Genomic DNA, 16,660 nt, shown 5'->3' with positions numbered 1-16,660 from the left:
GGCAGCCTTTGAAAGCGTTTAGCCACTTCATACGAGAACAGGGTCCGACACTGCCAATGAGACGCTGTCATGTCGAAAACCGGTCCAGAGTTTGCTTGCACTGCTGAAATGATTTGCTCCCAGAAGGCTGTGGAGGGTCCGATGGATTGTGTAGTAGAAAAAAAAAATCATGACATTTTCACTTGGAAAGATACATGGATGAAAAAGTACATTGGCTACTCATCTGCTTTGTTACTTAAATTCTCCACAACAACGCGATTTAATTATTGAGTTTTTATTATCACGTAAATAAAAATAGAATGGGGGTTTGTACAAAACACTTAATTCGGACGAGCGTACGTAAATGAATCAGCTGCTCCCCCCCCCTTCCCCCGGGATGAAACGGGCATAGAACAATGTGTGTTTGGAGGAGGCCGCCGCCCGCATGCCATGGGCGCCGATCAATCGGAATTTTGTTCAGCCGAGTCAGCAGTTTTGCTGGCAGGCAGGCAGGCAGGCGGATGAGTGCTGCGAGGGTTCGGCGAGTTGAAGACCTCCCGCAGCGGCGCGTGCGGAGAGAGAGAGAGAGAAGTCGAGAGAAGGAGAAACGTTTTAGCGCAAACCCGGAAAACCGCACTCGGCCGTGAAAAGCTGGCGCGTTCGATCCACCCAGCAGCGCTCCCATTGTGCTTTTTGTTGTTGTTGTTGCTGCCGCAGTATGAGAAAGAAAGGCTGCGTTTTAGTTTCATCGTTTCGAAGTCTCTGGATTACATTATAGCCCCGGCGTCCGGCCACCGCCACCGGCCCTTTTTCTGGAAAGAGATTTGAGGACCGCCGTTTGTTGGGCAATCGCGTTGGCTCCGTATGGTGCGAAATAAGTTCAACGTACATAATAACAACACGGTTGCACAATGTCCAGGACAGTAATGCTCTCTAGTTTCATGCGACGAAGATAACGGTAAAAAAATATAGATGTGGGCATTACGCTTATTAATTGTATATTTTTTAATAGATTTAGAATTGCCCCATTCTTTTGTAAATAGTATAGCAGATGAGCATGGGAACTACTCAGTTGTGTTATTGGTCGGATCACAATTTAATTTTTTAAACATCGACCTTGCCCGCAAAAGCTCCATTCATTCATCGAAACTAGGTGGAGCTGTTTGGACTTCCCTGGACAAAACTTACATGCGTGCAGATAAGCTGCTTATATAACGCACGTGTTGAAAAAGCTGTTACAGCGGGCTCAAATCGCGTGGTGCAAGAAGTGCGAGTGGTGCCAAGAATCTTCATTCAAGAATTTGGTTCGACACGTCCCGTCAGCTTGCCCCCTATGTGGCGGCACACGGTGAACTGTCAAAGCCCAACAAAAAAACCATCATCACACCAGCACTCCCAGTCCACTGGCTCTCAGTCCAATACCACATGGACTCCAAAATAGATGCGGGAGGTGGGGGGGGGGGTTTGGGTTAGATCGCGTAAATATAAATCTGCCGTTAAACCCACCACCACCCGACGCAGCCAATTCGTATGTTTGTCACGTAGGCAAAATGTGCGAAATAAGTTACTAGTTCGGCACACCGGTGCGTTGGGGAGTATTCCCACAACATTTATAAATCGAGTCCTGTGACATTTCGCCAGTAATTACAGCCTGCCTCATCAGGAGACAGCCAGAATTGTGGAGACCTCCTCCTGTTTCGGTCGTAAATAGACGGGGGATAAATGTAATGGCGTCACTGTAACCCCAAAAAAACACCCTATGGATATAATATTGGTCGTGAAAGCCTACGTGTAAAATGGACCACATCGACCGTAACATCTGCCTCTTAAAGATCTGCCATGGATTCAGCCTTGCCTACTTCTTCCCTTCTCATCTCACTCTGCTCCTCTCCGTACACTCACCTCCTTCTTGCCAACCCATCTCACTCTGCTGCACATCATGCAGCCCTACTACCTTTCCCCCCTCGTCTCCCTCTACTCCCCACCGCTCTCCACTCCAGCAACCAAGGTATTCTGTAAGAATTCTCAGTTAATTTTAATGGAAGGGTCACCCTCTCTCTGTCGCTGGTCCCACAGGATTTCTGCTTCCGGTAATCCACGTTGCTTCAGGCTCTTCTGCATCTGAGTGTGTGTCTCTCTCTCTATTAAGTATTTTTATAGACACACCACCACCGTATATTATTTTCCGAACTCAATTTAGTTGACTTGGGAAGCTCCCAGCTGATGGAGCGAAATGAGGATGTTCGTCTTTGTGTGCGTTTACACGCGTCTGCACGCCCGTGCGTCAGACCTTGACACTCGACCTGGCGGCACGGGGCGTGGGGGGTCAAACGTGGCACCGTTAATGGAAATGTTTGCGTGGTGCAAACAGCAGAAAAGCCGTTCAAGTTTAATTTAGTGGAAAATAGTAATGGACGGATGGTTAGTTAAGGTGGTCGCGGTGGCTGCGTGGGGTTTAAAACGATAAAGCTCTCTTGACAGATGTCCGAGTCTCCGAACGGCCCTTCCCAAAGCTCGAGCAGATGAGGTTTTTGATAAGTGCGGTAATTACATTCCGTGGGCGGTACCGAATTTGGGTGTCTTTACCCGCACACTCGAAACGGGGGTCTCGCTTCTTCACGGTTCGCCAACTCTCTGTGAAACATCCGAACGAACGTTTGAAACATTTCGCTTTAAAATTTAAGAGGCCTGAAATAATGGAATGACGTGGAGAGGGGGACCTATGAATGTCGGTCTGGCAGGGGAATTCTTACCCGTCCAAGTATTGATGACCTTTCCACGAGGTGCCTCTCAGAGTTCGGAGCGCACAGCTGGCACACGAATCCAGATTTCGGCCACCCGTGATTTTAAACCAAATTCTCAGGTGTGGTGAAAAGATGGTCTCGGTCCGTTTACCGATGACTGCTTGCACCAATCGCATTACGGGGGGGGGGGGGGGGGGGGCGGATTCTGCACTTTTTTTGTCTAAATTCCAGCTCTGGAAATTAAAAACACCGGTCGGACTGTCATGAAATCGGCGAGCGTCACTTTTTGGAGGTGCGGGTGGATAAATTCTGCCCCGACCCCCCCCCGCCGCCTACTGTGCAGAACGGAGGTCACTTGAAAGCGTCTCGAACATATCCTCTTCCATTGGCCACACTCACTCTATTGTTGTGTATGTACGTTCAACTTCTTTCGCACTGTGCGTAGCCGAACGTGCTCATTGGAGGTGCGCTTGCTCTTCTTGTGAGGCGTCTGAATGGACGGACGCTCGATCACGCCATGTGACGGTGACGGCGAGATCGGCATAAAAATTGGGGGGGGGGGGGGGGGCGCATCTGTTTTTTTAAGTGCAAATAAATATATCGTAGTGTTTGGCTGTCTAGTTATCGTGAAAGCAGAACAGTCTCCTACAACGCGTGTTTTCATAACGCGATTTGGATATGAGGTTATGAATGCATTAGGGAACACAATTTTTTTTTTTAAACGCTGGATGCAATTGGGATATGACGCGATTGAGTGAACGGAGCTCCGTCGCGCGAGGTAGGAATCAGCAGTCTACGGCTGCCTCGGTATAGTATCACACAAGGCGGGATGCTGCTGGATGCTTCTAGATGCTACCTCAGTCTTTGTTCGGCCTGTGTACGCATCTCGCCTGTTATCGCGACCTGTGCTTTACCTTACATTATATATTATTTATCATAACGCGGTGTTCAGGAACGCAACTACCATCGCGTTATAGGAGAACAGACCGTGCTTGTTTTGTTAAGCCGAGGCGTGCCGTGGAAATACAAGGTCCCTCTTGTTGTGCTGGAGCGATCAGAGTACCTGTCGCAGGAAGCGGCTGTTGAGATTAAAGTTGAAACAATTGCAAGCAAACGCTCTCTCTCCATTTGACATGTGGGCACTGGGAATCGGCGGAGGGTGAGGACATCTGAACGACATTAATAACCAGTTGCTCGTGGAGGTGACTGTAGCACATTTAAAAATAAATACAGCCATTAGATATTTATTTACTTTCTTTTATAGCTGCTTGACACCGGTTTTCTTGGCAGCACGCCTTGTGTTATCTTGACATGTTGCGACGGTGTATACCGAAATTCTACACTGGCGCCTCTCAAGCCTGTACAAAGTATCATCATGCCAATATTTTATTGCATCATGCGTGTTTTATTTTTATGAAGAAATAACCCCTCCTCCCCCCTTTACGGAGATTGTACAGCGCATGTAAACGTGTAGGCAAACCTATTTTAGCCATTGCTGTTGTTATTATTAAGATGTGTCATGTTTTGTTTTAATCTATCAGATTGCTGGAGTGCTGCCACCCACCTCCACTTCCCAGCAGCCTTTGCAGCAACAACCGCAGCATTATCAAATGCCGCCTGCTGGCCCGACGGCTCAGTCAAGCCAGCTACCCCCTGGCTCGTCCCAACAGGTGAGCGGTTGGCATTCGAAACAAACGCAACGTTTTTTGTGCATTGGCGTGGCTTATAAAACAATGCGTGCGCACGCGGTTGTGTTGTGAAAACGCCTTCCGGATACGTTGTGTGTGGTGTGCCACCGCTTGGCTCGACACTTGGACGGGGGTCGACTCGGGCTGTAAAATAAAACGTGTCCACGAGTCGAAAGGAAAAGCCTCGGTTGACGGGCGCAATCGCGTTGGCTCAAGGAATTCTGCCCATCACCCTAACCGTGTATCCCGGAGGAATAATCATGACCTACAGTCTTTTGTCAATCTACTGCCAAATGAAGGCCCCCCCACCCCCCACACACACTGTGGCGGTCATCGTGGGTTGGTTGACCGTGCTTGGTACCACGCTGGTCGATGCACATTGGTGAACGGAGCCACCACCCCACCACTGATCTCCAGTTGTGGCCAGGGAAACGAGCTTGGGTCATCGGGTTCACAGCACGGTGCGCAAACCGCTGTACCACTGTGGCACCCGCCTCCCAGAAGTGCCCAAGTCTGTGTCGAGTCTCCGGCAACGCCGATTAATCCGCACGTGCAAATTACAAATTGCCCACCGCTCTGCAGAACGGTACACATTCTGTCCGTGCCCTACCCAACCGGCACAAATAACAAATAAATAGAGCTGCCCTCTCATCCAATCCCGTTGGCTCGAACTGAGCGACGTTTTTTTTATTATTCACGGCATCTTGTCGGCCTGAGATTGGTGTGTCGAGCTATTAGCGGTGACGAGAGAGAGAGAGGTTTCTATTGTTTCTGTCTTCTGTCCATGGGCTGCTGCTGGTTTTGGCTGCTGATTTTCTGGCCGCTGGTTTTGGCCGCTGGTTCTCCTGTTAATTTGCCGGTGCCGGCTGTCTCGTCTGATGGGTTGGTTTGGTTCTCGTTTGTTCCTCGTAGTTTGGCGGTTATTACTACACTCCTCCGTACCCTGTGCAGGTACACCATTTTTATTCCTCTTCGCATTTTTTGTTTCCTTACGCTCGCGATTTGAGTTTGCCTTTTTCGGTTTGGTTTGCGTTGCTATTCTTTATTTGTTATAATCGCGGAATTGCTTTTTGTTTTTCGGTAGCTTTGACTTGAACAACAAAATAATAATTGGCTTCACCCGGTTTTGTTTATTCTTCAGTTCTCCTGCGGCACGTACCGCGCCACAAAAACGTTTACGAAAGAAGCCACAGAGGCCGTTTTATTGTCACAGTTTTATCGCTTTCTATTCTGGAATCGATTCGCTTCCACTTAATTTTTGTAAGCATCGGTAAATATTTGAATTGAGATGCACTGTAATTACAAATGTGCGTGACCACCCTGGATTTTTTCTTTTTTCATCTTAACACGTATTGTTAATAATTTATCATCGTGAAAACCTCGCATTCTAGATTATCCAAGTCGTGCGTGCATATTTGCGCACTCGTAATTGGTTTCTGAATTCGTTTGGCATTCAGACCCGTCTCGTGTTGTGTTTTACGATTAGGGTTAAAAATAGGAAATGCAAAAAAATCAAGCACGCGGGTAAGTGCCTGTTTGTGAATAATCATGATGAGATAAAACATACGCAACAACAATGCACAATGCCGTTATGTTCCCTTAATGCAACTGAGAGATTTGAAAGAATCACCCTCACACACACACACACGTACCTAATAGCTACACACACACGTATCCCTTGGCATCTTTCGAAAGCTCGGTGGTGTTAGGTGAATACATTTTACAACCACAACCGTTCATAATATAGGTCTTTTGGATTAGATCGCGCAAATATAAATGTGTCGTTAAACCCGCCGTCACCCGACGCAGCCAATTTTAATAGCGTTTGTCAGCTAAACAGAACATGCCAATTCGTTACGGGTGCAGCACTCCGTTCCTTGAAACGCTCGTTTATTTTACGCGAGTAGCAAACTAAGACGAAGGAGCGGGCTCGCTGAGAAGCGTCCGCGCGCGTTGGGCTTGCCCACCGCGAGTCTCGGTTTCTGACGGCGCCGCGCCGGTGCTCTCCCGCAGGCCGCTGTCCCCGGCACGAGCAGCCACGCGCCCACCGCCGCCCCCACCTCCACGCAAGCGCCGCTGCCGCCGCCATCATCCAGCCAGGCCCCCGCACAGCCGGCTCCGCCCCAGCAGGTGCAGGCCCGTGTCTGTCTGTCTGTGTCTGTCTTTGTGACTCGCGTGCCTGTGCGTGCCGACCCTGCTGCAAGCGGAGGTTCGCGCATTCGGCGCCTGCTCTGTCTGCTTGTCTGTGTCGCTTGCCACGGCTGCACCTTCAGCGTGACTGTCCTCTGAGCATCCATCCTCTCTCCTCTGAACATCCATCCACCCTCAGCTAAACATCCATCCTTCAACAGAAACATCCATGCCTCATCAGCTGAACATCCATCCCTCATCAGAAACATCCATCCCTCATCAGAAACATCCATCCCTCATCAGAGACATCCATCCCTCATCATCAGAAACATCCATCCCTCATCAGAAACATCCATCCCTCCTCATCTGAAAATCCATCCCTCATCAGCAGAAACATCCATCCCTCAATCCTCATTTGTAACTCCCCCATTCCTCCCACCGTATGTCTGACTCTCCACCTCTCCCCCACATCTGAATCTCCACCTCTGGTGCCGTGTCTGCACTTCCGCCCCCTCCCTCCCTCCACAGCCTCCTTGCTTCAATGCGCCCTCTAAGCGGACGACAAGCACTTGCCTGTCGAGTTGCGTTAACCGCCGATTGTCACCGGCATTTTTTATTTATGAGCGCCGCCCCACGCCTGCATGACGGCACCGGATGTCGCTGCCTTATACTTTTCTTCTTCTCTCTCGTGGCTTATGTAGGGAAACTGTCAGAGATGTAGCCACGAAATTGTTGGATGTCGCCGTTTACTGCCCCGTCACATCTCCCAATCGCTCCCGCAGCTATTAAAGCAATGCTCACTTCATTGTATTGACGCATTTTTTAAATATATACCGCCGGGGTGATGATCGTTAAAATAGTTTCTTACAAAAGCCTGTTGTTTCCGTGACCGCCTGCCCTGCCGCTGTGTAAGCATCGCGGATCAACGCGAGCGATTGTCGGTGGGACGGTGGGAAGACGCGTTTAGGCCCCCCTCCCGAAGACATTTTTTTTGCGAGATTTACCGAGAATGCCCGGCGACTTGAATTTCACCGTTGTCAGCTTAGCCGCGGCGAACCCGCTTGGCCTGTGCCAACACGCTCACGCGACAGCTGCCGCCGCGACGGGGTGTGTGACACCGCATGCCAGCGCTGACTGCAGAAAGGGCCGCAACCAATCTCGTGCGCGCGGACACCACTGCGATGCTTTGCCGTGTCGGCACAGACGCAGCGGTAGCAGTCGTAACATAAAGAGGCGACGATGCAGCCGTGCAATCGCTTGCTCACGCCGCTGCTGGCAGGCGGGGGAGCCCTCCACTGGAGCGAACTGTTGGAAGTTGTTCGGTCTTCCCTTGCACGTTCATGGGATTGTGTGTGGGAAGAGGCGGGCGTACGCCCGGTGTGCCCATCCATACTGCCGGGTGTTGTAACGGTCACCGCGCCGGTTCGATTTCACCTTCCGGGAGCGGCAGTTGAAACGATGAGCGGTAGCCGGAGTAGTCGCCTTTTAATGATGACTGGGCCCAAGTGCTCATTGAGATGTCGTCATCATCAACAGCCGCGATTGGTTCCGCCACCGCTGGATGAATGCTTTCCACTGCTCGTGTTCCTGCGCTGTAGCAAGCGGTCAATCTGTTGTCGCTCCATCTCTGCCAGTAGAAGCCTCACCCTCGGGCGCGTTTCATCCTTTGGGCAGCCAATCCATCGTTCGTCTCGACCAGCGGTCATCATCCCTTCGAACGACGGACATGGCCCCCAATCAATCCCCCTTTAAATATATGAAATTGGACTTGAGATGGCGAGGATTTTTTTGTGAGAGAGACCTGCGGCAAAGGACACGTGCACATTCAGTGCAAGAGCCTTTGTCCTCCTTCGGATGATACTTGATTACAGGTATTGCACTGAAAATTATTAAAAGCAAGGTTCACGTTTAACGTGAATTGTCATCGATCTCGGTCGGGACTTAATTTCACAATTGATTCGTTATTTGTTTTGCGTTGCCTTGCGTCATATTTGTTCTGTTTCGCTTGTTCCATGAGTGTGTCAGAATACACTTGATACAGTAAATTTAGCTGTGACAGTCCCACCTGATGACGGAGACTTGTGTTGCCTCCGAAACGTCGTGATTTATTATTTTATTTCTATTATTATTTCCATTATTTTTATTACTTATTTTTACCTACGTGACTTTACTGAAAAAACCTAAGAGTATGTCAGAATACAGTTTAATAGAGGAGTCGTTCAGTGCTCCGTGCCTAGCAAGAATGTCACTTGCATGATATGCGCACACGTTTGAACATTTTATCTCATAATAATTTTAACTTGAGAAGAATAATGAGATAAAATATAAACACATGGGCCGTCAGCTGCTGATATTGTGCAGTGTGTTTCTCCTACCTTTGCTGACTTTCCTCTTCAATATATTTTCATCGGAGCAACCTCGAGTCCATCTTGGTCTCCTGCTCAGAACATAAAGCCCTTCCCCCCACAATGCATTTGTCGAACCTGATCGCAGTTCTCAAGTGTAGAGGGTTTCATGTTGTTTAGGGAGGGAGGGAGGGGGGGTCATGTTTGCAGACTCCCCAGAGTGTGAATCCTCTCGGTCCAGACAGAAAAAACTGGTCTATCCAGCGCGCAGGAAAATGACCCCTCACTCGTGGCCCAGTTACCTTTTTCTTTGAATTCCAGGAACAGTTAGCGTTGTCAATCGACCAATCGATCGATCTTCATTTTACTGGCCAATGTCGCCCTCAATAAAGTAGTGCATCGGTGCACATTTACAGCGGAGCGGTACCGGGGGACATTGAGCAAAAGGATCAAAAGGAACCCGTCACGACTCCAGCGGCTTGCACCGACCTGAGCAGAGTAGATTGCAAACCGCGCGCGAAATGAAGTGCCGCCACCGGGCACAATGAGTATCATACGAAATGTGAGTATTAAATAACGTTAATAATATATAACGAGCAAAGAAAAAACTAAATTTTCCCCCTTTATTTTTTTTATATTTTACGGAAAGGCGAGTCTGTATAGATGTGTATTGGACAGACCACGGAATTGAATTGTGTCCCAAATGACAGCTTCATGGGCGAGGGCACTGTGTCTACATGGAACTTGAAACAGCCCTCAAAGAAACCTTAATTGTAACACCTCTATTGCTTTCGCAACCGGCATTATGAATCGCAAATTATTAGATTTTTGGGTGAGATTTTCGCATCGGTGACATGCCGATGTGTGGGGCCCGCATTAATGGCAATGTTGATGACATCACCATAGGACATATTCACAATTCTGGCAACCGCCTGATGATGCCGGTTGTAAATCAGCGGTTAAACGTCCGCACCCAGTCGTTTAAATCTGCGTGGAGTACTCTAGCACCAGTGTGCCGAAACTATAGTAACTTGGCGCGTTTGTTAATTCCGTGACAACTTCATTTATTTGGCTGCCAGTCGGTCGGGTGGAGGAGGGTGTACGACACGACGTTGAAATTTAACTCGTGCGGCGATCGGACCCAACAATCGTAATCCTTCTCTCATCGTCGTTTTCGCAGGAGCTTTTATACATCGCATCTTACAGCGCGTGTGCAAATAAAAGAGCCCGCGTTGAAGTATTTGTTGAATCTGTTTGGCAAGGGCTATCGGTTGTAGGAGGAAAGAAAACAAATAAAATACGTTCCACAAACAAGTGACGTGCACCACGAAGATGGAGTGATGAAATCGGCTCGTGTGCAGAAGCCGGATCGATTTGTAGACATACCATGGCCCCCCGGGAGATGTTGAAGGCTTGGAGAGAGGCCTTTAGCCAGCAGTGGATAGAGAATGGTTGATGGTGAAAGTGATGTACGGTAACTGCCGGCAAGAGCGTCTCAATGCTCCACAAATTGAATCGTAAAATATGAAATCGCTAATTGTTGAGTACAAATGTTTGCGGAACAGGTATCATCACGTTCAATATCCTGCTCAGGGCGAACACAACACCAAAAACGAAAAGCGCTTACCTTGAAGATGCTGAACTTGTAACGGTGCATCGATTCATCAAATACAATCAATTGTTTCTCTGTCCGTATGCGCGATGAGTTGTGCGCGTAAGAAATTGATTCTTATTGCGATGTTTGCCCGTTGCATGCGACGGGTTTCGCGTGACCCCTTGCTCGCGCTCGCGGCCGCTACATCCGACGCGATGGGGAGAAAATTGTGCAACCTGACCCCCACCCCCAAATCGCGGCAATTTATCGGGGCATCCTGGAAAAAAACCAAAACATGTCTGACCCATATTATGGCTTTAACAGAGGTAACTAGACCATGAGTAAGTGCAGGAACCTTTTTCTGCACACCGGCTAAACCAGTTTTTCTGTCTCGGCTTAGGAGAGGGGCAGTATTCAAACATTGGCTCCTCCTAAACATTAAAAAACCACCCTTGACACTCAAAAATTGTGATCGTTTTCTAAAACGCCTTGAGGGGGTGGGAGGGTGGGAGAGTGCGGCTTGTGAGTTCCGCGACACTGGCCGCTTGTGCCCAGGTTTCGCGGCTGTGATAAAGCTACCCGGCAATCACGGCCGTCTCTCCGGCGAGGAAAGCCGTCGCCGTCGTGTCGTCCCTACCGCCCCCCCCCCGTCAGTGTTTGCTCGCTGTCACGCTTTATTTAGCTCTCGCGTCAACTCGCGCGAGTAATGGAATCGGAAGCGTTTCAGCAAAGCCGCTGCCCCCCCCCCCCCGTAATGAATGCTCTTTAAAATGTAAAAAAAATACAACTTGCCCACTTGACGTCACGGCTTGCGGAATCGGCCACAAACCTGTGTGTTTGTGGAGACTGGGTGGACAATTTGGGCGGGTGCCTTGCTTCCATCGGTTGTTGGTTCCGCCGTGAATGAGTTATCCTGGTTTCTAAATGTTGCCGTTGCTTTGCTAAACGCATCAAGGCAGTTTACCGAGCCCATCGACACACGCCATGTGTTTATTTTAAGCACTGTATTTCCCGCTTGCCAGCCAGTTACGTACTTAGTTGGCGAGCATTCAAAGGTACGTATGACGCGTGCAATGGCGCGCATGCAAAGAAAGTTAGAGATACCGTTTTGACCCTTGGGAAAAGTTAGTGGTGTTTGGGGGGGGGGGGGGTGTTACGGCATGCCTAGAGAAGGGATGATGGCCGGCTAAAATGTACCCAAGAGGATGTCCTCTGTGGAGATGTAGAGGTGAAATCAGCTCGATGTTTATTGCTCCAACACAGAACTCTGAGAGGTTGTGACAGCTTGGGGGGGAGGCCTTTACCCATCGGTGGATTGATCACGGCTCGCAATGATTACCGAAGAGAGAGTTCTGAGGGTGCCTTGCCGTGAAGGGCGCTCTATCATATATAAATGATGATGATGATGGTGATAAACGATGCACGCCCCGGTGAGCGAACCAATACACATGAGACGGTAACAAGCTCGGCAAAAAAAAAAAACGTATTCTGTAATTTTATCACGACCACAAGATCGGTATAATTTATAGACTCTCTGGTGGCGGAGAATCATTACTTACGTTAAGTCTTCTTAATGAGCCTACGACCAAATGGCCCAGAATGCGACTGGTCTCGTCAATTCTCGGAAGCTAAGCAGAGTTGAGCCTTGATGTCGCTTGGACGTGCGACCGCCACGCACATGATGATGGGTAACCAAAATAGCAAGAAGTGCCATTTTTCTTGAACGCGATAAAAAAAAAACTTTTTCAAGAGCCGCCAATGCACGTGAATACGAGACGGCCGTCCTTCATAAATAACGTCACGAAGCGGTCTACTTGACACACCTGTTCTCCACCTGAAGACGGCTGCTTGCGTTGTGGCCGAAGCGTCGTGAGAATAATTTTATTATGTTTTATTTTTATTATTTCATTATTTTCCTTCTACGTGACTTTACCGAAAGAACCAAGAAAGACGGTCCTTAAAGAGCCGCATGCGGCTCCGGCAGCCGCAGGTTGCCCGACCCCTGTGACCGTGCACGAGCAGGATGTCCTCGGCGTCAGCGGGACTGTGGCACGCTGTCGCCGGCAAAAGGCGCGGTGCAGCAAAATCCACTGCTGCTGTGCTGCAAATCTATGCCCCCCCCTCCTCCTCCCCCCCCATCATGTCCTTACCAACGCGCGCCGACCAGCGTGGCATCGAAGTATCGTCAGGGTAACGCCCGCGACTCCCGCGTGGCGTAAGGAAGGCCCTCTTCCAGCAGTGGGTGAACAAAAAGGGCCGTACGTGTGCACGCTTGCAGTGGACGGCGGCTACTGCAGCCCCAGCGTCCGCGGGCGAATGGGTGGTTCTCGCTCGCGGGGTTGTGCGTCTTAAGCCCAGAGCGTCAGCCGTTTCTGATGATGCAGTGGAGTAAAAAGGCTCTCTCGATTTATTTTACACCCATGGGAAGCGTCCCCTTCCGCATGGATTCAGTGCGGGAGAATTATTTTTAATGCGTGCGTAGGGGACGTTGTTACCACGTTACCGATGACAAAACACGCAAATTTCCAGCAGGAAACGATTGGCTTACAGACACTGCATTGACGTACGCTCGTGGACATGCGTTCTCCCTGTTTTGTGGCCTCTGTAACCTTTCTCGTGCTTTTGGGGGGCAGGCAAAGGCAGCGGTGGGCGGAACCGGCGGTCTTGATTATAACTCCTTTACACCTTCATGCTTGAACAACTTACTAACAAATTTAACTCAAATAAATAATGCATTGCTTTTCTTCGCACGAATTTGCCGTTCGCTCTCCACTTGCTCACTTGAGCTCCATTCTCTGCGCCCCCGCCCACTCTCTTCCGCTACCGAATCTTCCCTTTGTGGCTCCCCCCACCCCCCAGCTCCCTGCGCCGATTGCCCCCTGCGCTGGCGATGCTCTGCCCGCGACGCCCGCAACCGCCGGCGTCTTGCAAGGCGCCGTCGATGCGCTCGGCGTGCCGTACCTTCTTGTCGGCGTGCCGATGGCTCAGGGTGCCGTGCCGCCAGCAGGAGCCGTCGGCCAGCCCTACGCCGCCGCTGCCGCCGCCGCCGCTTTGCCTTCGCTGCCCTGTCCGCCGATGCAGACCTTCCCGCGCCTGGTTGCAGAACCCGGCCTAAACACCTCTGTGCCACCGCTTGCCTTGCAGGCGGAATACGCGGCAGCGACGCAAGCTCCGCTGCAGCCAAACACGATGACCTTGCCCGGCGCCACGTTTTACCAGGCTGGTGTGCAGCAGCAGCAGCCGCAGCAGCAGCCGCAGCAGCAGCAACACACAGCACCGGCAGCACCGCCAGTAGGACAGCTGTATTCCGTCGCGCCGGGCCAGCTGTCGTATACCACCACAGTGCAGCAAGCACCAGCGCAATATTCGTCGCAGCAGCAGCAGCAGCAGCAGCCGCTAGCACCTGCCGTGCAGATGCAGATGCCTGTGCCGCAGATCCCGTCTGGGTTTAATGCGATGTCCCCCATGTCGGTGCAATCACAGCAGCCTCAGCCACCCTCGGCCGCCGTCCAGCAGGCGATGACGCAGCAGCAGCAACCACTAACGCAGCCAGGTGTGTATGTGCAGCAGCAACTGCAGCCACAGCAGCAGCAGCAACTGCAGCCGCAGCAGCAGCAGCAACTGCAGCCGCAGCAGCTGCAGCAACAGCAACTGCAGCAGCAGCCGCAGCAACAGCAACTGCAGCAGCAGCCGCAGCAGCAGCAACTGCAGCCGCAACTGCAGCCACAGCAGCTGCAGCAGCAGCAACTGCAGCAGCAGCAACCGCAGCAACAGCAATCACAGCAACAGCATCCACAGCAGCAGCAACTGCACGCAACGCAGAATGGCATCGGCCACATCCCGGAGGCCGTGCCCCTGCCGCGGCAGGAGCTGCCGCAGAACTTCGGCACACAAGCGCCCTTCTCGCAGCAGCAGCCGCAGCCGCCGCCACCGGCGTCAACACCGCAGCAACCGGTGGCTCAGCAGCCGGCTCAGCAGCAGCCGGCGCAAGCGAACGGCGCCGTTCACGCGGCCAACGCCGCCGCCGCTGCCACCAACGCGGCTGCCGTCGTCGCCACCTCCACCGTGCCGCCTCCCGGCACCGAGCGGATGGCGGTGCCGGCTCAGCCGCAGGCCTCGTTCACCACGACGGTGATGGCCCAGGCTCAATCGCAGTTGGTCAATCAGGGGTCGCTGGAGGTACGTGGAAGCTGGGTTTGTCTCTGTGGTCGTCGTCATTGTTGTGGTGCTGATGATGATGATGACTCGATTGTAAAGCTGAAGTTTTTTTATCTGCACTTTTCAAATGGCACCGCAGATGGCCGTGTTAAACGCCGCGGATTTGTTGCTTGCGTTGGGCGACAACGGGAGTTCTCCGTGAATGATGGATAATGCACAGCTCAATCTACTCTTGAGGCCGTGATGGTCGTGGGGGGTAGATTGGCCTTACACTTTCACCGTGTCGGTGAACGGAGGGAACGGGAAGAGTTTGGATATCATTCGCCACTGATATAAATCGTGGCCAGAAACTAAACTCGGTTTCATCGCACAATGGCCTAATCACTGTGCCACCACTCCCCCCTTCCTATTGCACATTGCAGAGCAATCAAACCCAATCGTGGTCCATGCTTCGATAACAACATTGGGAGGCTTAACCTCCACCCTCTACATAAGGGGTCAAAAACAACGTCCATCGGATGGGGGCGCCTTTGATGTCACGCGGTGGTTTGAACCGTGCGTGCGGTTACTTCTGCTACATACGCGCCTAGTCGGCGCACCTCGCCCCGATGTGTTTAACGCTTGAATGGACGCTTTCTTCGCAGTACGTTGGCGCGAACACACATGCCGACTACGTCGCCCATCAGACTCCGTACATGTTCTCGTCGGTGGAGGGGTAAGACGCCTTCGTGAAAAGTGACGGGTTTTTTTTTTTACCCGAGCGGAATGAAATGAAAGAAAGCGAGCCCTTTTTTTCAGGGTGTCACACAGCGGCCACCGCTCGGAACCCAGGAATGCATTGCTGCCCTCTCCCCTGTCTGCCAGACAGCCTTGAAATTCCTTTTTGAAAAATAATTCGAGTTTGGCGCAACCGCTGCCAGGCTGCTGTGCGAAAAGGAGGAGGGCATGGGGGGGGGGGAGGCTGCAGGCATTCGGCGGCACGCACGTGCGCATGGTGCCGCCCGTCCACCGCGTGCTTTGTTGCGCTCTCGCCGACACCGGCGGCCTTGCCAAGCTCGGTTAATTTGTCGCGAAAAATAATATTAAAGCGGTGTTACTGCCGCCCATTAGCCAAAGTGGTTTCGGGTAATTGAGCAACCCGCAGAGATGTTGCCAGCAGTGCGAACCGCTCGAAAGGCTGCGCTCGTTTTACTTTGCATCACGGTTGCCAAGCGCGTAGGCCCAAGGTCCCAGTTGGCCACCGACAAACAAGAGCGCTGTTAAAGTTGTAATGTATCTGAGAAGGTTATAAGAACTTTGGGGAAAAATGGACGATTGGAAAGGAGTTACAAAGGCGAGCAGTTTGTGGGAAGAAGCGGAGAGAGAGAGAGGTGTTGTGAACTTGTGGGTGGGTGTATGTGTAGTTGTGACGTGGTGAACGAGTGGGTGAGTGTATGTGTGGTTGTGACGTGGTGAACGAGTGTGTGAGTGTATGTGTAGTTGTGACGTGCATGTGACGTAGTGAACGAGTGGGTGAGTGTATGTGTAGTTGTGACGTGGTGAACGAGTGTGTGAGTGTATGTGTAGTTGTGACGTGGTGAACGAGTGGGTGAGTGTATGTGTAGTTGTGACGTGCATGTGACGTGGTAAACGAGTGGGTGAGTGTATGTGTAGTTGTGACGTGGTGAACGAGTGGGTGAGTGTATGTGTAGTTGTGACGTGGTGAACGAGTGGGTGAGTGTATGTGTAGTTGTGACGTGGTAAACGAGTGGGTGAGTGTATGTGTAGTTGTGACGTGGTGAACGAGTGGGTGAGTGTATGTGTAGTTGTGACGTGCATGTGACGTGGTAAACGAGTGTGTGAGTGTATGTGTAGTTGTGACGTGGTGAACGAGTGTGTGAGTGTATGTGTAGTTGTGACGTGGTGAACGAGTGGGTGAGTGTATGTGTAGTTGCGACGTGCATGTGACGTGGTGAACGAGTGGGTGAGTGTATGTGTAGTTGCGACGTGCAAGTGCGGTGGTGGTTGAACACAGCGTGGATG

General features: G+C 51.2%; 1 protein-coding gene across 13 annotated transcripts in view; it reads left to right on the top strand.

Annotated features, from left to right (window-relative positions):
- The window catches only part of LOC144729388 (uncharacterized), a 133,297-nt gene that overhangs the window by 86,509 nt on the left and 30,128 nt on the right, over positions 1 to 16,660 (top strand). For 10 of the 13 annotated variants that reach the window (XM_078609643.1, XM_078609642.1, XM_078609633.1 and 7 more), the window contains exons 11-15: positions 4,265 to 4,393; positions 5,324 to 5,362; positions 6,425 to 6,541; positions 13,340 to 14,659; positions 15,283 to 15,353. In XM_078609643.1, coding sequence (XP_078465769.1) covers positions 4,265 to 4,393; positions 5,324 to 5,362; positions 6,425 to 6,541; positions 13,340 to 14,659; positions 15,283 to 15,353 — 1,676 coding nt within the window. The remainder of the gene's footprint in view (positions 1 to 4,264; positions 4,394 to 5,323; positions 5,363 to 6,424; positions 6,542 to 13,339; positions 14,660 to 15,282; positions 15,354 to 16,660) is intronic. The other 3 variants (XM_078609645.1, XM_078609644.1, XM_078609637.1) reach the window with 3 other exon arrangements.

The sequence above is a fragment of the Lampetra planeri genome, chromosome 32 (assembly GCF_965212315.1).
Source record: "Lampetra planeri chromosome 32, kcLamPlan1.2.h2, whole genome shotgun sequence".
NCBI lineage: Eukaryota > Metazoa > Chordata > Hyperoartia > Petromyzontiformes > Petromyzontidae > Lampetra > Lampetra planeri.
This window is presented reverse-complemented; position numbering and strand designations above follow the sequence as displayed.